This window comes from Podarcis cretensis, assembly GCF_951804945.1.
Source record: "Podarcis cretensis genome assembly, chromosome: 8".
NCBI lineage: Eukaryota > Metazoa > Chordata > Lepidosauria > Squamata > Lacertidae > Podarcis > Podarcis cretensis.
In genome coordinates, this window is record NC_137177.1 from 6,382,029 (window position 1) to 6,402,298 (window position 20,270).

General features: G+C 48.3%; 1 protein-coding gene across 1 annotated transcript in view; it reads left to right on the forward strand.

Moving 5' to 3' along the window:
- Positions 1–260: 260 nt before the first annotated feature.
- The window catches only part of RYR1 (ryanodine receptor 1), a 220,706-nt gene continuing 200,696 nt past the window's right edge, over positions 261–20,270 (forward strand). Inside the window, exon 1 of the mRNA XM_079989357.1 lies at positions 261–478. Within this exon, the coding sequence (XP_079845483.1) occupies positions 428–478 (51 nt within the window). The 5' untranslated portion in view covers positions 261–427. The remainder of the gene's footprint in view (positions 479–20,270) is intronic.

Sequence of the window (20,270 nt, forward strand, 5' to 3'; positions counted from 1 at the left end):
CCGCCACCTCTCCTGGGTTGGGGGAGCTTTTTCCCAAGCCGACAGGTAGACTGCTCCTGGCCAGTGGAGGCTCCACCGACCCCTGGCGACCGCAGCGGCGAGAGAGATCTCCCTGGTAAAGAAGGAGGGGAGAGATCAGGTGGCGAGAGATCCACTGCGACTTCCTCGCCCCATCCTTCCCTCCCTCCCTCCTTCCCCTGTCCTTCTCCCCGCCCTCCTCCATCCCCTCCGAGGGGCGGTCCGGGGGGCGGGGAGCCGGCCGGCTGGCTGGCTGGCGCTGCTGGAGCCGGGACGCTCCGCTAGTGTCTCCGCGGCTCCCGGCAGCTGCGAACGAGCCAGCCGAGCAGGGCGGGCGCCCCACTCCTTCCAGCTGCCCCCCAAGCCCAGCCCCCCAGCCCAGCCCAGCCCAGCCCAGCCCAGCCCAGCCATGGCCGAAGGAGGCGGCGAAGGAGAGGACGACGTCCAGTTTCTCCGGACCGTGAGTCTTTAATTTTTGGAGGGGGGGGGTGATGGAGGAGAAGGAGGAGAAGGAAAATTTTGGGGAGGGAGGAGGGGAAAAAAACACAGGGAAAAAGGAAAAGGGGGAGAGGAGGGGAGCAGGGGAAGTGGGGTGCGTGAAATTAGGGGTGCAGGGAAAAGGCAGCGCAATGCTAGTTAAGTTGGGGGGCGCGCCCTGTAACCCCACTTCCCTGGCAGCGAGCCCCACGGAATTCAAGGAGACTTGCTTTCCTGGGGGGAGGCGTTAGGATTGAGCTGTGGGGCAGGGGCAGGTTGGGGTGGAGGGCTGAAGGACGAGTTGTGGGGTGGAGGCAAGGAGGGCCCTGTATGGAGGGGGTGCAAAGTTTGGAGTACAAGATGGGGATGGAGTTTGAAGGGCAGAGCGAGCCTGGGGGAGAGACCCCTGGCTGGGGAGAGGTGGGGGGCTCGGTTGCATCTGGGGTGACCCCTCAATGTGCCTACGGAGCTCTGGCTCTTTCCAATATCTTCCGTGACCTTCCTCAGGTCTGATCTTCCGTGCCAGCCTTTCCCAACCTGGTGCCCGCCAGGTGTTTTGGGACCACGCAACATCTGGAGGGCACCAGTTTGGGGACACCTTCCTGCTCTGTTGCTTGTGTGTTCAGGCAACTAACCTTTAAAAAAGAGGGAATAATACTTATTTTTTTGGGAGGGGGAACTGGGGAATCCTGCACGCTTCAGAAAAGTCTTCGGAGGGTTGGTTTCCTTCCTTTAAAAATAAAATAAAAACAGGGGCCTTTTGTCGAACGTGAATTTGGAGCTTGGCAGGGCGCAGGTGTGATTGGCAGGCAGGCGTTCTAAACGGCAGAGATAAATTAATATCGGCGAGCAATATTGAGCAAGTTGGGTGAGGGGATCCTCTCTCCGGGACCCTCAGCCTCTCTGGGGAGGACCTCACGTAGCAGTTTAGGGGCCTTGATCTCCCTCCCTCCCTGCCCCCTCTCTCCCTCAGCGGGGGCTAAATTTAGAGGCAGCCCTGTTGTCCGTGGGACGTCAGCCACCAATCCTCCTCTGAACAGGTGGTGCCCACAGTCGGGTTGGATCTGACCCAGTTCCTCAATTCCCCCTCCTCTGTCCCAAGACAGCCCTGTTGCTCAGAGGTCCATCTGGCCCAACATCTAACCGATGGGGTGTTCGGCTGCGGGGCAGGAAGGCCGCAGATCGTGCCCAATCTTCCTTTTCCTTTCTCCCCTCTCCCTCCGTCCTGAGTCGTTCTCCCTTTGGATCTGAAGGATCTACCTGTTGAGCTGTGGATCTGTTTTGCTCAAGCTCAGGCTGTCCGTTCCCTGTCCCTAAATAATTTAGGCCCAAGAGGTTCTGATCGCTGTGGTTTCCTTGGGGCAGAGCCACCACGCATGGAGGACAAGCCTATTGATGGCTACTGGCTCTGCTCTTGGGCTCTTGGGCTCAGCTGGGCTTCCCAAAGGCATCTGGTCAGTCCTTGTGCGGACAGGATTCTGGATTAGATGTGCTACTGGCCTGATCTGACAGCCGAACTCTCTGTATTTTCTTAATATCGTAGTGTGGCCCTGAGAGGTCTCCACGACATGCATAGAAAGCGATGGCTTAGGAGGGAGAATGCAAGGTTGTGCAAAAGAGGGAACTCTCTGTTTTAGCAGGAAACTGTGGCTGCCAATGGGCTCCTGTGTCCATACGCTCTGGTTGGCATGGGGTTAACGCCAATCCTTTCCTGGCCTCTCCAGTTACTAACCTTTATTTATCCCGGGCTGACAGCTGGGTGCCATTCATCACAGGGTGGCATCTCAGGTTTAGGGCAGGAGTGGTTGGACTTCTGTGGGGGTCAGGGAAGAGGTGCTTTGCTTGGGAGGGTTGCTCCCTCAAAGGGTTAAACTGGGCCTGGGCTGCAAGATGATCTTTGGTCATAGACTGAGCACATCGGAGGCGCAGGAGACCTCCTTTCTCTCTTTTTTTTAAAAAATAATATTTATTAGAGTTTAAAGATTACAAAAAGAAAGAAAAAGAATTAAACAAATCAATAGAATAAAATACAGAAACAGAAAAAAAAACACTACATGAAACATTGAATTAACAAAACAAAACAAAAACAATTAAAAACACTTCCAATATTTTCAATCTTAACTTTCATTCACTTGTTTCATTGACTTCCTCACGCCTCCCTTTTTGTATTCCACTTCAATTAACTGTTTCAGCAATTCCTTTCCATCTTCATCTATTTTCTGTCCTGTAATTAATCTTAACATATTCTAACCTTGTTTTTTCCCTTTAATACATTAACAATCTATCTGTACCTAGTTCCTTATAACATTTCTGCCAAAGCCATATAACTTCATTCCACCATTTTTCTATAGCTCATTAATTTTACAATATTTCTGTAAATAATCTTTAATTTTTTTCCAATCTTCTTCCACCGACTCTTCTCTCTGGTCTCGGATTCTGCCAGTCATTTCCGCCAATTCCATATAGTCCATCAACTTCATCTGCCATTCTTCCCGGGTGGGTAAATCTTGTGTCTTCCAATACTTCGTGATGAGTATTCTTGCTGCTGTTGTTGCATACATAAAGAAAGTTCTGTCCTTCTTTGGCACCAATTGGCTGACCATGCCCAGGAGAAAGGCCTCTGGTTTCTTCAGAAAGGTATATTTAAATACCTTTTTCATTTCATTGTAAATCATCTCCCAGAATGTCTTAATCCTTGGGCGTGTCCACCAAAGGTGAAAGAATGTACCTTCAGTCTCATTACATTTCCAACATTTATTTTCGGGCAAATGGTAAATTTTTGCAAGCTTGACTGGTATCATGTACCACCTAGGAGACCTCCTTTCTCTTTGATCAGGCCTGGTAGTTGAGTCCCGTACGTTGGAACCACACTGCTTCCCTCTCTTTCACCCCCAATGAATCATGGGAATTGTAGTTTAAGAGTGCTCCCAGCTGTAGTTCTCTGAGGGGTCAACCCCTGTTCCAAGGATTCTTTGGAAAAAACCATGTGTTTTAGCGTGGATATTTCCTGCGATTCATTTGTGGGGTGCGAATGGATGTTGCTTGGATGGTCACAACAGGTAGCAGTAGAAACCTGAGCTTGAAGGCAACGTCAGAAGCTCAGAGATCTAAGCTTGGCGCCACACGGATTCTCAAAACCAAGGTTGTGGTTGCCAAAATGGAACGCCCATTTGCCATCTTGGGGGCAAGATGTCTCAAAAGTCTCATTTTTCAAATGATGGACTGACTCAGATAACATTTGGCTAGTTCAGAGGACTACCTTGAGCTAGGTTCAAGAGTTTTGAGAACTTACAAGAAGAAAAGTCACTCGATCCAACGACCTTCCACATATATATCGGCCAATTCCGACCTCTTTTTCTGAATGGTGACTGCTCAGTCTGCACAGAAAAAAATGCATTTTGGTTCCAGAAATTCATTCCGAGGGTGCAGATAAATTAAAAACTGATAGAATTCTACAGGATTGGGTATTAGTGTGTGAAAACAGTCAAGATCCAATGTTCCTGGCATCCAGGCATCTTCACTTGGTCACAAGTGGTCGAAAGCCAGGTGCCAAACACTCCTGGCGACTGGCTAATTTCTAACACAGGCTGAAGGACAGCATAAACTATGGAACTCACTCCCACTTGAGAGAGTGATGGGTGCCAACTTGGATGAACCTTAAAAGAGGATTGGACAAGTTCGTGGAGGAAGGCGGCTATTGGTGGCACCTAGCCAGGATAGCAATGTTCTGCCTCCATCGCTGCAACAGGCAATGCTTCTGAATCTCAGCAGCTGGAAACCACAGAGTCTTGTGGTCAGATCCTGCTTGCACAGGCATCTGGTCGGCCACTGTATACTAGCCTGGATGGGCCATTGGCCTGATCCAGTAAGGCTGTTATTATGTTCTTAAGGAGGCAGGCATGGATCTGGGTATTTGTCTAGGGAGCATGGAAGGAGGAGGTCAAAGACATATTTAATATAAGATGCTAAGAAGTGCCTTGTCTCTGAATCAGGCCAAAGGCCCATCTAATCTAGCGGCCAACCATTAACAAACTACAGTTTGTACCCTTAACAAACTAGTTATCTGAGTGTGCGTGCACACGAAAGCTCATACCAGTAACAAACTTAGTTGGCCTCTAAGGTGCTACTAAGGGACGCAGGTGGCGCTGTGGGTTAAAGCCTCAGCGCCTAGGACTTGCCGATCGAAAGGTCGGCAGTTCGAATCCCTGCGGCGGGGTGCGCTCCCGCTGCTCGGTCCCAGCGCCTGCCAACCTAGCAGTTCGAAAGCACCTCCGGGTGCAAGTAGATAAATAGGGACCGCTTACCAGCGGGAAGGTAAACGGCGTTTCCGTGTGCGACTCTGGCTCGCCAGAGCAGCGATGTCACGCTGGCCACGTGACCCGGAAGTGTCTCCGGACAGCGCTGGCCCCTGGCCTCTTAAGTGAGATGGGCGCACAACCCCAGAGTCTGTCAAGACTGGCCCATATGGGCAGGGGTACCTTTACCTTTACCTTTAAGGTGCTACTGGAAGGAATTGGCTTAGGGCCCTCATATTTACAGGACCGCCTCTCCTGGCCTGCCCCACAGAGGACCTTAAGGTCCATGAATAACCATAGTTTAGAGGTCCCGGGCCCTAAGGAAGTCAGACTATCCTCCACCAGGGCCAGGGCCTTCTCAGTGATGGCTCTGACCTGGTGGAATGCTCTGTCCCAGAAGACCAGGGCCCTGCAAGATTTAACCTCCTTCCGCTGGACCTGTAAGACAGAGCTATTCCGCCTGGCCTTTAATTTGAATTCAGCCTGATCTTCTATTTCCCTTCTCTTCCCTACCCCTCTCCTTTTATGAAGATTTCCCTCTCTGAGACCCCACAGCTAATTCTTCCCTGGCCTCCTCGCTGGCCCAAGTAGGACTAATTCAGCCAGCTAGCCCTGGGGATTATCTAATGCTTATTAGATGGATTCCCCCTAAATTGATTTCTGAACTTTGAATTTTATTGTTCTTCATGTTTTTATACTGTATTTTATGCTGCTTTTACAATCAAGTGTTTTAAATTTGTTGTTGGATGCCCTGAGCCCGGTTTTTGAACCGGGAAGGGCGGGGTATAAATAAATTATTATTATTATTATTATTATTATTATTATTATTATTATTATTACAGTTCCCAGAATTCTTTGGGGGAAGTCATGTGCTTTAAACGTGCATTGGGTGTTGTTTTTTTTTAAATGTATGGTGTGGGTCTGCCCAAAATCTTTGAGTCTCTCCATCCTTTGCCTCCAGTCCAGTTCCCACATGAACTGAGACAAAAATATTTCATTCTCCCTCCGTACCACCAGCAGAAGACCTGGCAGATTCCTAAAATGATCTTCCAGGAGCACAGCAGCAGAAACTAATTTAGAACAGTATAAGCGATGTGAGAGTCAGTAAGAATTATTCGAAGAAGTCTTTGCAGAATCAAAAGATCTCCACAGCCGATCAAACAAAGAATCTGCTGGCTTTCCCCTAGCATAGCTGTCAACCGTCCCTTATTTGGCGGGAAAGTTCCCTTATCCCAGCGCTGTGTCCCGCTGCTGTCCCTTATTGATGATGTCCCTTAAATTTCCCGGGTTTCAAAGGAAGCAGCTCTTCTCCCTCCCTCCCTGCCGGCCAGGGAGGAGGGAGGCTCCAACTGTGTTGCTTGGCTGTGTTGCTCACCCAATAAGGAGTCTGAGAACGACTGGGGGGTGGAGCTTGCATGCCTTGTGCCGATCAAATCGGCCGCGTTGCCTGGGGACTCGCCTTTGCTCAGCGCTTCCCAGCGGAGAGGTGACGGTGGTTTTCCTTGCTGCATCCCCTTTGCCGGGTTGCTGCGCTGTGGGAACCACCGCTTGAGGCTTTGTTTGACTGCTGGTTGACTAAAATCCCTTATTTTGGCTGCGGATCCCTTATTTTCGAGGCTGCTGGTCCCTTATTTTCAAATCTGTAAGTTGACAGCTATGTCCCCTAGGAGGGCATCCCAGAACCGCACATCACAAGGCCCTGTCCCCTGGGTGCAACCATGACTACATTTTCCCAACACAGTTAAAGTGTTAGGTTGCCACTTTAAACAGTCATGGTTTCCCCCTAAGAATTCTGGGATCTGTAGTTTGTGAAGGGAGCTGAGAATTGATGGCGGACCCCTTTATTCCCCTTGCAGAACTACAACTCCCAGATTTCCCTGGGAAGAGGGATTAGTTGTTAAACCACTCTGGGACAGAGCTGTCAATTTTTCCCTTTTCTTGCGAGGAATCCTATTCAGAATAAGGGAATTCCCCTTAAATAAAGGGAAATGTTGACAACTATGCTCTGGGAACTGTAGCCCTGTAAGGAGAATAGTGTGTGTGTGTGTGTGTGTGTGTGTGTGTGTAGGGTCTCCTAACAACTCTCAGCACCCTTAACAAACTACAGATCCCAGAATTATTTGGCAAAAGCTGTGATTGCTTCAAGTGGTATCACAGGGCTTTAGATCGATGGTGTGGATGCGTGGCGTATGGTGGGCAGAGAGAGAATGGTCCAAACCTCTGTCGTTTGCACCAGGAAGAAGGGAGCCAAAGATTCCTTTACTTGATTGGAAAAAAAGATGTATACTGTGGGAATTAGATGGAGACTTGAGAGCTGTGCCGGGGGCTGGATTAAACCCTTGTGTGTCTGATTGCCTGTCCCTGTTACAAGGCTGGGACTTCCTCACCTCTCTCTAGAACCACGAAGCACAGAACTGCACTTAGCCCAAATTCACATTTAATAATAATAATAATAATAATAATAATAATAATAATAATAATAATAATATTTATACCCTCCCCAGCCAGAGCTGGGCTCAGGTAGGCTAACACCAGTAAAATTACAGTAAAATCATAATAGGGGGAAAAAAACCAATTTAAAACACAGGTTAAAATGCCATTTAAAATGCAGCCTCGTTTTAAAAGTAGCCCATAGATCAAAACCATAAGGGTCAGACTGAGTCCAAACCAAAGGCCAGGCAGAACAGCTCTGTCTCGCAGGCCCTGCGGAAAGATGTCAAGTCCCTCAGGGCCCTGGTCTCTTGTGACGGAGCGTTCCACCACGTCGGGGCCAGCACTGAAAAGGCCCTGGCCCTAGTTACAACCAATCTAACCACCTTGCGACCTGGGACCTCCAGAATGTTGTCATTTGCGGCCATTATGCGTTAGGACACCACTTTAAGCAGTCATGGCTTCCCCCAGAGAATCCTGGGAACTGTTGTTTGTTGAGGGCGCTGAGAGTTGTTAGGAAAGCCCCCTTCTTCCCCTCAAAGAGCTCACAGTTCTCTGAGTGCTTTAACAATCAATCCCTCTTCACAGAGGACTCTGGGAACTGTAGTTCTGTGTGGGGGGGAATAGAGAGGCCCTCTAACAATGCAGGTGGCGCTGTGGGTTAAAGCCTCAGCGCCTAGGACTTGCCGATCGAAAGGTCGGCGGTTCGAATCCCTGCGGCGGGGTGCGCTCCCGCTGATCGGTCCCAGCGCCTGCCAACCTAGCAGTTCGAAAGCACCTCCGGGTGCAAGTAGATAAATAGGGACCGCTTACCAGCGGGAAGGTAAACGGCGTTTCCGTGTGCGGCTCTGGCTCGCCAGAGCAGCGATGTCACGCTGGCCACGTGACCCGGAAGTGTCTCCGGACAGCGCTGGCCCCTGGCCTCTTAAGTGAGATGGGCGCACAACCCCAGACTGGCCCGTACGGGCAGGGGTACCTTTACCTTTACCTAACAATGCTCAGACCATAGTTCCCAGAATTCTCTTGTGGGACGCCATGACAGTTCTAAAGTAGTATCATTGTGATTTAAATGTATGGTACAACTGTGGCCCTAGACAGTCTATAATAATATGCATGCTTTTTCTTTTTAAGAGAAAATTCTGTGCATGCCACAAGGACTATAAAAGCCATACTCTATGTATTTTTACAGTGCTGGATTAGACCAGGGCTGTTTAGTTCCCAAAACTGGGGAGAAGCTTTTTCTTAATGCAGCCTGAAAACAGTCACCGTCCTTGGCGGGTTTCGCATTGTTGACTCATCCTCAATTTGTTATCCTACTACGGTGGCAGTTCAGATTCTTCATCCAGAAACTGCAGATTCTCCTCCCGGGAAATCCAAAGTCAGCACTTGCAAGATTTAATAATGCAAATTCCAAAAAAAGGGCTGGAAAAAGTCCTTTCTCTTTGTCATGTTGCCTCCTTTTTTTTTTGGCATGGAACTCCCTTCTTCCTTCTCAACCTGAAACCATTGATTTTTTTTTTATTATTATTTTTTGCAAACTGATGGCCACAGCAGGTCTACCAGCCTTCCTAGAGAGGTCTGTCCTTGCTTCCGTTATCCACACACTTGGAACATCCAGGCTGGACTGCTGTAATGCCTGGTCCGTGGGGCTGCCTTTGAAAACAGATGGCAAACTTTATTTTTTTTACTTTATTTTTACTTTTTTAATTAGATTCATATACCACCCTTCATTAGAAGATCTAGGTTGGTTAGAGCGTGGTGCTGATAACGCCAAGGTTGCAGGTTCGAGCCCCATATGGGACAGCTAATAATAATAATAATAATAATTTTTTATTTATAGCCCACCCATCTTGTTCCATCTGCAAATTCCTGCATTGCAGGGAATTGGACTAGATGATCCTCAGGATCTCTTCCAATTCCAAGATTCAATGATTCTGTGGCTGTTTTATTACAAGTTTTCTTTTATTAACCCATTGTGGTTGTTTATGCATCGTACTTTTATTCTATAAATCACCTTGTGAGGTTTTTGTCCTCGGAGGTATTGTAAAACAACAACAACAGCCACAACTTCAGAGCGGTTTACGAGAAGAATAAAACAATGAAATTATCGGTTAAAAGCCTTCAAAAATAATTCAAATCATTGACAAGATTTTAAAAGAAAGAACCCAGATCAGAACACATGCCTGTGTCCCATGTTTCTGGACAGGCTTGCCTAAACAAAAATGTTTTCCGCAAACATCAAAAGGAACACAGCAAAGGGGACTCCCTGATGTCTGTAGTCACAGGGAGTTCCAAAGGGTAACTGGTGCCATTTAAAATGCATTTATAATGAATAAATGATGGCTCTGGAGGACTGAGACTATTGGTAAGGTGGGGAGAGGGGTGAGGGGGGAGGGCTAGGATAGATATGGAAGAACTGTAGCTCAGTGTTGGACCTCAATGAAGGTCGTGGGTTTGATTGGTGTCATCTCCAGGTAGGGATCAGAGTCTCACCTGCCTGGAGAGCTGCAGCTAGTGAGGGTTGTCACCAATGTGAGTCCTCCTCAGAGTAGACCCACTAAAATTAAAGGACATGCATCAGTCCCACCATGCCCTGCTTAGGTCAATTACTTTCAAAGAGTCTACTTTGTGTAGAAGTGAGTTGGCTATGGCACAGTTGGTCTTCAAGGATCATTGTGTTGGGAGCCAGTGTTGGGTCATGCCCTGATCGTTGGTGGCACCATTTGTTGTTGTTGTTGTTTAGTTGTTTAGTCGTGTCCGACTCTTCGTGACCCTATGGAGCAGAGCACGCCAGGCACTCCTGTCTTCCACTGCCTCCCGCAGTTTGGGCAAACTCATGCTGGTTTGAGAACACTGTCCAACCATCTCGTCCTCTGTCATCCCCTTCTCCTTGTGCCCTCCATCTTTCCCAACATCAGGGTCTTTTCCAGGGAGTCTTCTCTTCTCATGAGGTGGCCAAAGTACTGGAGCCTCAGCTTCAGGATCTGTCCTTCCAGTGAGCACTCAGAGCTGATTTCCTTCAGAATGGAGAGGTTTGATCTTCCTGCAGTCCATGGGACTCTCAAGAGTCTCCTCCAGCACCATAATTCAAAAGCATCAATTCTTCGGCGATCAGCCTTCTTTATGGTCCAGCTCTCACTTCCATACATCACTACTGGGAAAACCATAGCTTTAACTATACGGACCTTTGTTGACAAGGTGATGTCTCTGCCCCTTCATGGATCACTGCCTTGCCATGGTGAAGGGGCTTGAATAACTCAGAGAAGCTATGAGCTATGCTGTGCAGGGCCACCCAAGATGGACAGGTCATAGTGGAGAGTTTTGACCAAACGTGATCCACCTGGAGAAGGAACCGGCAAGCCACTCCAGTATCCCTGCCAAGAAAAAAGACAACAGGTGGCACCATTGCCACCATACAAATATAGGGCGAAGAAGAAGAAGGAGTGAATTCCCAGGTGTAGGTTTGGGTGCACCCTGGGCTGGAGAAGGTGAAATTGGTGTAGACAAGAGATGGCGAGCCTCTGGTTCTCCAAACATCCTTGGACTCCAGGTCCCATCAGCCCCAGCCAACATGGCCTGTGGAGAGGGATGATGGGAGTTGGAGTCCAGCAGCGTCCAAAGAGCCACACGTTCTCCATCCCTGGTGTAGACAGTAGATGGACCAGTGACCTGGTTTGGGGTAGGGCAGTGTCCTCTGTTTCTAAGTCCACATGGGCCAGCCATTGGTTCTCAGTACATTTCTGAGCACAATTCAAAGTGTTGGTGTTGACCTTTAAAGCCCTAAATGGCCTCAAAGGCCCAGTCAGTATACCTGAAGGAGCATCTCCACCCCTATCGTTCTGCCCGGACACTGAGGTCCAGCTACGAGGGCCTTCTGGTGGTTCCCTCCCTGCGAGGTTACAGGGAACCAGGCAGAGGGCCTTCTTGGTGGTGGCGCCCGCCCTGTGGAATGCCCTCCCATCAAATGTCAAGGAAATAAACAACTATATGAAGGCAGCCTTGTTTAGGGAAGTTTTTAATGAATGATGTTTTAATGTATTTTTAATCTTTTATTGGAAACTGCCCAGAGTGGCTGCGGAAACCCAGCCTGATGGGCGAGGTATATTATTATTATTATTATTATTATTATTATTATTACTTCAACCACATGTGGGTTGCCATGAGACATAGCAGAGGGAGAGGTCATCAGCTCTGAGTTTTGGCTCCCAACTCACTTCTGCAATTTCAAGCTGACATTCCAGATTGAAAGGGACTAGAAACTTATTTAAAATAAATAAGGAACGGGGGAAAATTTATAATTCTTCTTAAAAACCATTGTAAACAGTTAAAACTGTTAGTAGGATTGGAATGACACTTAATGGTGAATTTTGGACTATTATCAAAGATGCAGGAGGAAATGATTTAACAATAGGACCCACAAAGGGGAGGAGGGGAAGTCCGGAAGATTCTTTGGAATCTTGTTTCTATGTTGTACGTTGGATATTTGACTGTAAAATTTTGATGTGAAAAACCAAACAAATAAATTCATAACAACAGAAACTTGTTTAAAATATATGAATAAATCCCACCCACATCATATAAATGCAGCTGAGCTCATCTAAATGCTATGAATACTTTCCGCCAGTGAGTATGTGGGACAGGCCCAAGTATCTGTGGTAACATGTGCACCAATATTAATTAATTAATTGTAATATTTATATGCCACCTGTCTGATTGGATTGCCCCAGCCACTATGAGATAATAATAATAATAATAATAATAATAATAATAATAATAATAGGGCGCGGGTGGCGCTGTGGGTTAAACCACAGAACCTAGAGCTTGCCGATCAGAAGGTAGGCGGTTTGAATCCCTCCACTTGCCTTGCAAATTCTGTGGCTGTCTGGATTGGGACCAGAGGGGGCCAGCAAATGGTCAGTGGCAGCAGGGATGAGGGATGAGGTGGAGCTACTGAAATCGTCTTACTCGGGCTCCTCCCAAAACATGGGAGCCTGTGTCTTCATTATAGGTTTGCATGTGAAATTAGCCACTGGCAATATTTGATGGGGATCTCCAGATTTATTTAATCTTCCCACCATCATCCTTAAGAAGAAAACAACATCCAGGATTTTTCCTGAATAATCCTTCGGGGCCCACCCCAAAATCAAAACACAGGGTGTTTTAGTATTTTAGTAGTATTTTGCCACGGGTGCAGGATGTGAGACTCTTGCTTTTTTCCCAGGGAAAGAAGATATTTCCATTCTCCCAAGACACAACCATCAATATGTTTTCACTGGGAAAATCCAATTTCACGTAGTGCATCAATTTTTGCTGGCTCTCTCTCTCTCTCTCTCTCTTTGCCTCACCCCCCACTCAATTACGTGAATGACTCATTTTCTGAGGATGCCTTATTTTTTAAATCGGGCACATGCCACCCTGAGCCTTTCAGAAGCCGCACGATGGCAGGTGAAAATTCAACAGGCGAGGTTTCTCCCAGCAGGACAGCTCTATCCTTTTTCACTTGTCTCATGCCTTGTTAAAGGTACGGTGCTTTTATTATTATTTTTTAAAGCCCCGTTTCAGATAGCTTTATGGCTCATGTGTAAAACGGAAATAATAGTGAGGTAAAAAACCACACACCAAATGCTGACATCATATTTTGAGTAGCCGCCTTCTTGAAAGTAGCTCTATCTCCTCAGCCCTCCTAAACAAAAAGGCAAAGTGTTTCCCATCATTTTATCTCCACTATCATGAAACAGACAACAGTGCCGGCTTGTACATTACCCCCTAAAGAAATGCCCAGCTAAAGAGAATACACAGAATTGCACGTGTTAATTCATAGGCAGAGATGCAATGTTAGAAATAATTGTTGTTTAGTTGTTTAGTCGTGTCCGACTCTTCGTGACCCCCTGGACCAGAGCACGGCAGGCACTCCTGTCTTCCACTGCCTCCTGCAGTTTGGTCAAACTCATGCTGGTAGCTTTGAGAACACTGTCCCACCATCTCGTCCTCTGTCGTCCCCTTCTCCTTGTGCCCTCCATCTTTCCCAGCATCAGGGTCTTTTCCAGGGAGTCTTCTCTTCTCATGAGGCGGCCAAACTATTGGAGCCTCAGCTTCCCGATCTGTCCTTCCAGTGAGCACTCAGGGCTGATTTCCTTCAGAATCGATAGGTCTGATCTTCTTGCAGTCCATGGGACTCTCAAGAGTCTCCTCCAGCACCACAATTCAAAAGCATCAATTCTTCGGCAGTCAGCCTTCTTTATGGTCCAGCTCTCACTTCCATACATCACTACTGGGAAAACCATAGCTTTAACTATACGGACCTTTGTTGGCAAGGTGATGTCTCTGCTTTTTAAGATGCTGTCTAGGTTTGTCATTGTCATTAGAAATAATAACTATGGCTTAAACAGAAATACAATACTTCTTCCATAAGTGAGGTCTAGGAACTGAGGTCTGCTAAGCTATGGCTTCATTGGCCTTTGAGCCAGAGGCCATAACATCCAGAAAAGGCTTGAACCTTGCTCCCCCCTACTTCAGATAATAATAATAATAATAATAATAATAATAATAATAATAATAATTTATTATTATTTGTACCCTGCCCATCTGGCTGGATTTCCCCAGCCACTCTGGGCGGCTTCCAACAAAGATTAAAAATACATCAAAATGTCACACATTAAAAACTTCCCTGAACAGAGAGTTCCCTTCAGAGAGTTCACAACACTCCCCCCCCCCCCCTTTTACTCAAAAGAGGTTTCTGGAAAAGAAACAACCTACATTCGGTAGTACGATAGCCGTAATGCATAATAAAATACTATGCATCGTAGCTCACATTTGCCATAATTGTAGCTCGACCGTTTGAAATCAAAGGCTATAGCTGTTATGTAGTGAAGTTTCACCCTGGGCCAGCAGGGGGATACTGTAGATAGTTTTCACTCAGGTCTGTAGATAGTTTTCACTCAGGTCCACGTCAGTTATTTTAGGCGGGAAACTCTGGGTTGTTGTTGCTACAATGTTGACAGCCGGCTGCCTATAAAAGCAGGCCGGCTGAGCTGTTTGCTAGTCAGTTCTATTCTAGCTTACAAAATAAAGAGCTGTTTTGGAGAAATCGCTGTGTCGTCTGCTATGTCAACCCATAACATAACAATAGCTAACTGGAGTCCATTAATTTCAACAGGCCTACGCTTGAGTAGAACTATAACCTTATAATATCCACTGTAACACCTAACCAGTTCAATCGCTTCATACAGCCAAGCTTCCTGAAGCAATTTACAGGGACGATAACGTACAAAATGGCGTGGCTGATAACAAAAAATCCCCTTCAGACGGACAAAAGATACGTGCCAAATGTGATCTGCCACAAAAAAAATCGCACGCTGAGCCAAAATAACCACCTCACCAGCAAAAGAATGAATAAACGTCAAAATCCAGTTGGCGAGTGCTTGTTTGCATATTCACCTGGCGCCAGAAGAGTGGCAGAGTTGGCACCTGTCAGTTCATTTAAATGGTTCTTTGCCAACCTAGACCAGATGTTTTCAACTGCAGCTCTTATCACTCTTAGCCATATGCTATGGTGGGCGTCCGAAGAGGTGCAAGGGGAAGCAGCAGCCTCCCCGTAGTTGATATAAGCATAATTCCCAAATTTCCAGCTTCTGTTAAAAAAAAGGAAGTTTTTAGCATTTGTAGAACACTGAGGTCCAGCACCGAGGACCTTCTGGTGGTTCCCTCACTGCGCGAAGCCATGTTACAGGGAACCAGGCAGAGGGCCTTCTCGGTGGTGGCACCTGACCTGTAGAATGCCCTCCCATCAGATGTCAAAAGAGAAGAACTACTACCAGACTTTTAGAAGACATCTGAAGGCAGCCCTGTTTAGGGAAGCTTTTAATGTTTAACAGACCACTGTATTTTAATACTTTGTTGGAAGCCACCCAGAGTGGAAACCCAGCCAGGTGGGCAGGGTATAAATAAATTATTCTTATTCTTCTTATTATTAAACCTGAGATGTGAGACAAAATGCAGAGGCTATTTTTCTTTTCTTTGTTTGAAGTTAGCCTACTGCTCCCTTTCAGTGTTTTACTCACACACACACACACCCAAAATCCCCCATATATACCATAATAAATCTGTTACTCTTGCTGGGAATATCAAGTAGGGAAAACACTGTTGTGCCACTGTGAGAACGAGATGCTGGACTGGATTTGCCAATACAGTGGTACCTCGGGTTACATACTGTCAGAGCTGCCTCTAGGTCCCAGCTCACAGAGGACCAACGCTAGGCTGTAGTAATGTACAAAAGTCTTTACTGAAGTTCAGTTTCCATTTCAAAGCCACAGCGTGCAGCTCTACGTCTTAAAGCCTAGATCGGCGAAGTCCCGTCTGAGTCTCCTCCCCTATGACACCAGTTTAAGATCCTAGCCCTGCTCCACCTTTTACGCTGCTCTCTCCTCCTCTGGGTCCTCCTGCCCGCTGGGGCATTGCCCTTTCTGGACTCTTCCGACGCTGAGTCGCTTAGCTCCTCCCCCTCCCTCCGGCGGGCTTTAGGACCCGGTTCCCAATCCTCATTCTCTGCTGTCCCGCGCTCCTGTACATTTGAACTTGCCTCTCGCGCCAGCCCAGTGACCTTTCTCCTAACTACTTCGGTCACTGCTTCCCTCTTCCGGGACACTGGCCGGATCTGACCTCTCCTCCGTTGTCCGACTTTCTGATGGAGGCGTGGTCAGCCCTGCCTTATCTTCTCTCCCTGGTGGGGAATGCACTGGCCCCGATCCTTGGGACTCTTCCCCCCCACTCTGCTCTGGTGGGGAAGCTGGTCCTGATTTCCAGCTACTGCTCTGGGAGTCCCTGCTGCCCCCTTGCTCCTGGGGCGTTCCCCTTGGGAACCCCCTACCCCTGGCCACTGGCGCCCCCTTCTGTGAATCTTCCGATTCGCTGGAGAGGCTCATGGAATCCCTCGGTCCACTGTCCTCTTCTCCTACGCTCCCCTCGGATTCTTCCCCTTCGCTCTCCATCTCCTCTCTTCCCTGTGCCTCTGCTCCTGAACCCCTGACACATACGTTTCAGGTTACAGACTCTGCTAATCCAGAAATAGTGCTTCAGGTTAAGAACTTTGCTTCAGGATAAGAACAGAAATCGGGCTCCGGCGGCGCAGCAGCAGCAGGAGGCCCCATTAGCTAAAGTGGTGCTTCAGGTTAAGAACAGTTTCAGGTTAAGAATGGACCCCCAGAACGAATTAAGTACTTAACCCGAGGTACCACTGTAAAGGTTTGAAAATCTGAGAAACTGAAGATGCTGTCCTGATCCAGTAGCCACAAGATTTTCTTTGGTTTTGGTTCCATGGGTTGATAACCTCTCTGAAAATGGTTCATCTAAAGCAGCCTGTGTCGTCTCCAGATGCTAGGCACGGGTAGGCAAACTAAGGCCCGGGGGCTGGTTCCGGCCCATCGCCTTCTAAATCCAGCCTGCGGACAGTCCGGAAATCAGCGTGTTTTTACATGAGTAGAATGTGTCCTTTTATTTAAAATGCATCTCTGGGTTATTTGTGGGGCATAGGAATTTGTTCATTTCCCCCCCCCCCAAAAAAAATATAGTCTGGCCCCCCACAAAGTCTGAGGGACAGTGCACCGGCCCACGCCTGAAAAAGTTTGCTGACCCCTCTGCTAGGACTACAACTCCAGCCATCCTGGTGCTGATGGGAGTTGTATTCCAAAACATCTGGAATGTACCAGGCTAGCTGAGTGGAAGAGGGTTTTTTTTTAGGCAGCACAGTTTTTCTCACCCTGGTGTGACGAGTTGCACCGTCCAAAATCATCTCCTCTGTGCAGCTCTGAACAGCACAATAACCCCGGCACCCCGTACCCCTATGTGGGTGCTAAGATGTATGGAAGTGAGAGCTGGACCATACAGAAGGCTGATCGCAGAATAGAATGGATGCTTTTGAATTATGGTGCTGGAGGAGACTCTTGAGAGTCCCATGGACTGCAGATGATCAAACCTCTCCATTCTGAAGGAAATTAGCCCTGAGTGCTCACTGGAAGGACAGATCCTGAAGCTGAGGCTCCAATACTTTGGCCACCTCATGAGAAGAGAAGATTCCCTGGGAAAGACCCTGATGTTGGGAAAGATGGAGGGCACAAGGAGAAGGGGACGACAGAGGACGAGATGGTTGGACAGTGTTCTCGAAGCTACCAGGATGAGTTTGACCAAACTGCGGGAGGCAGTGGAAGACAGGAGTGCCTGGCGTGCTCTGGTCCAGGGGGTCACAAAGAGTCGGACACGACTAAACGACAACAAGCAGCAAAAGTTTGTGGACAAAGCTTCTTTCCCACTGGGTCCTCCGGGGCAGCCTGTGTGTGTGTGTGTGTGTCTTTTGCCTAAAAGGCATTCCCGAAGCGTCCTCGAGGCCTGTGTGTCAGCAAGTTTCCCTGCCTCCAAGCTATGTGCTTACCCAGTGTTTGCACAAATACTTTGAACAGGTGCAGCCTCCAAAAATACTCATCCCCCGCCCTGCCTAAGCCTGTGGGACTGGTGGTCGGAGGAGGAGGGTGACGTGGGGTGGGGTTGACCCAGGATGGTAGGGCGAAAGGGAAATGGGGAGGAAAGTCCCTCTCTTTCCAGCACAAAATTCCTGCTGGGAAATTGCCCCTCCTCCGCAAATGTTCTTTCTTTCTCGAGATTGCCTTTCTGCTGTTCCTCAAGGTCACTTTCAGAGGAGGCCTTTTCCCCTCTTCCAAGCCTTCTGCTGCTTTTTGTCCTGGAAACAGGGCGCTTCCCCTAGGGTGGGGGGCGCTGCAACAAAAAAAGCCATTGCCTACCTAATTGCTTTTTTAGAACCGCGAATAGCTGGCTATTCCTCCTGGAGAGCAGTTTCCTATTTTAAACCATCTGTGTGCCCTTAGCAAGCAAAGTTGTACAGGGAGAGATCGAGGAGGCGGGGGTGTTAGTTTCCCCTCAACCCCCTTAAAGCTCAATAATCCGGAGGGGGGAGTGGATTTTCTTCATGTATGTGAACCTGGGGCTTTGGTCCTTGCCAGCCCTCTTCCAAATCTCCTTCAGAAAAGCCTTTTGACAAAGTTTGAAGGCTTTCGCACCATACACAATCTCTTGTTCTTTTGGCTCCTGGCATGCCTGTGCGTCAGCAGATGGGGAGAGAGAGCCCAGGCTTAAGCGGGGGCAAAGAACCAGAGGAGGGGAAGAACTGGAGAAGACAACTTATGCCAGCCCTCATTCCCGACCTGGCAGCATCTAGAGGGCACCAGATTGGGGACGTCTGACTTTCGTGCCAAACCGTTCTCTCCACGCTGCTTCACACATGTTCCGGGCGAAATGTTCACACATTCAACTGCGACTCCAGGGTTGAGAATTCAAGGGGCTGCGAACTGGAGCTTAGGGGGTACCAGCCAGCTGTGCCGACGCGACGCGTTTGCACACTCATCCTTCTCTGTGATGTCATGAAGGTTATATGGATGGGGTTTCCCCTTCATGCAAATGGGTGATAAACTGACCCACAGTGCAGAATCAACCCCATTTTGACTGGATATGGGGTGCGGAGCCTGTGTACCTCCAGATGTCGTTGGACTTCAGATCCCATCATCCCCACCGACGGCCATGCGAGCTGAGGCTGATGGATGTTGTAGTCCCATCTATCTCTACAGCAGGCACCCCCAGGCTCGGCCCTCCAGCTGTTTTGGGACTACAATTCCCATCATCCCTGACCACTGGTCCTGTTAGCGAGGGATGATTGGAGTTGTAGTCCCAAAACTATCTGGAGGGCCGAATTTGGGGATGCCTGCTCTGGAGGGTTGGAATGGGTTCCCCCATCTCTGTTTCATAGATTTCCCTCTGTGCCAAATTGTCTTTTCCTGCTCGGTTGGCCATGCTGCTAATTCCTGCTCTTCTAGGTTCCTCAGCTACGCTTTTCCTAAACCGCAGCTTGGGTAAGCTTCCTTTGTCTCTGAATCGTTGCCAAGAGTCCAGTGCAGAGAGGTGTGTCAAAACCCTCTTTCTTGCAAAAGAAATGAAAAGGTGGAGGGTGGTGGTGTTTCTGAACCCAGGATCTGTGTTCGGATTCTGCGTTCAGGGGCAGAGAGCTTTCTGATGTCCTTGAGATTCTGTTTGCATCTGTCTTGGGAAAGCGAGGTTCTGGCAATCGCTGTGTGCCCACCTGGCGCAGATCGCCTTTTCCATGGGGCCGCCGGATGCGAGTCAAGAACATACCGTGTTTTTTGCTCTCTAAGACGCACCAGACCACAAGACGGACCTAGTTTTTGGAGGAGGAAAACAAGAAAAAAAATATTCTGAATCTCAGAAGCCAGAAGAGCAAGAGGGATCGCTGCGCAGTGAAAGCAGCAACCCCTCTTGCTGTTCTGGCTTCTGGGATAGCTGTGCAGCCTGCATTCGCTCCATAAGAAGCACACACATTTCCCCCTACTTTTTAGGAGGGGAAAAGAGAGTCTTATAGAGCAAAAAATATGGTAATTCTCACGCCTTGGCCAAACCGGTCTCTTGAGCGAGATGGTCTGGCCTGCCGTTAATCGTCCCAAGTTCTCCTGGCCAAAGAAAAGTTCTTTAGAGTGCCAGGAACAAACAACTAATATAAAAAGCAATTGCAACGTGATTCTGTGCAGAGCCACAATTACATATACGTTTAAAGCCTATTCAAGGCCAGTTTAAAGGCACACGACTTCCTCCAAAGAACCCTGGGAACTGTAGTTCGTGAAGGCTGCTGCAAATGGCAGCTCCGTGGAGGGGGAAACTACAGTTCCCATGATTCCTATGTGGGGGAGATGTGTGTTAAATATGCCCAGGATATGAATAGCGCGGATTCGAAATGGGACTCGGCCCACTTTTATTTCCTTCTCCTTGGCAGCCCCCTTCCTCCCCAGGTCAGGGCTGGTTTTTGGGAATGCGTCAACTGCTTGCCTGTGTGGTTGTGGGTTAGTGGGACTGGCTGGGTTAGAGGGGCAGCGGAGAGACTGATCTCTTTGCAAACAGCATAGCCCCCGGCTGATGCTGCACATTCCTTGGGCAGAAATAGGACAGCTGTGAAATGCGATCTCTGGGGAGGAATTCAAG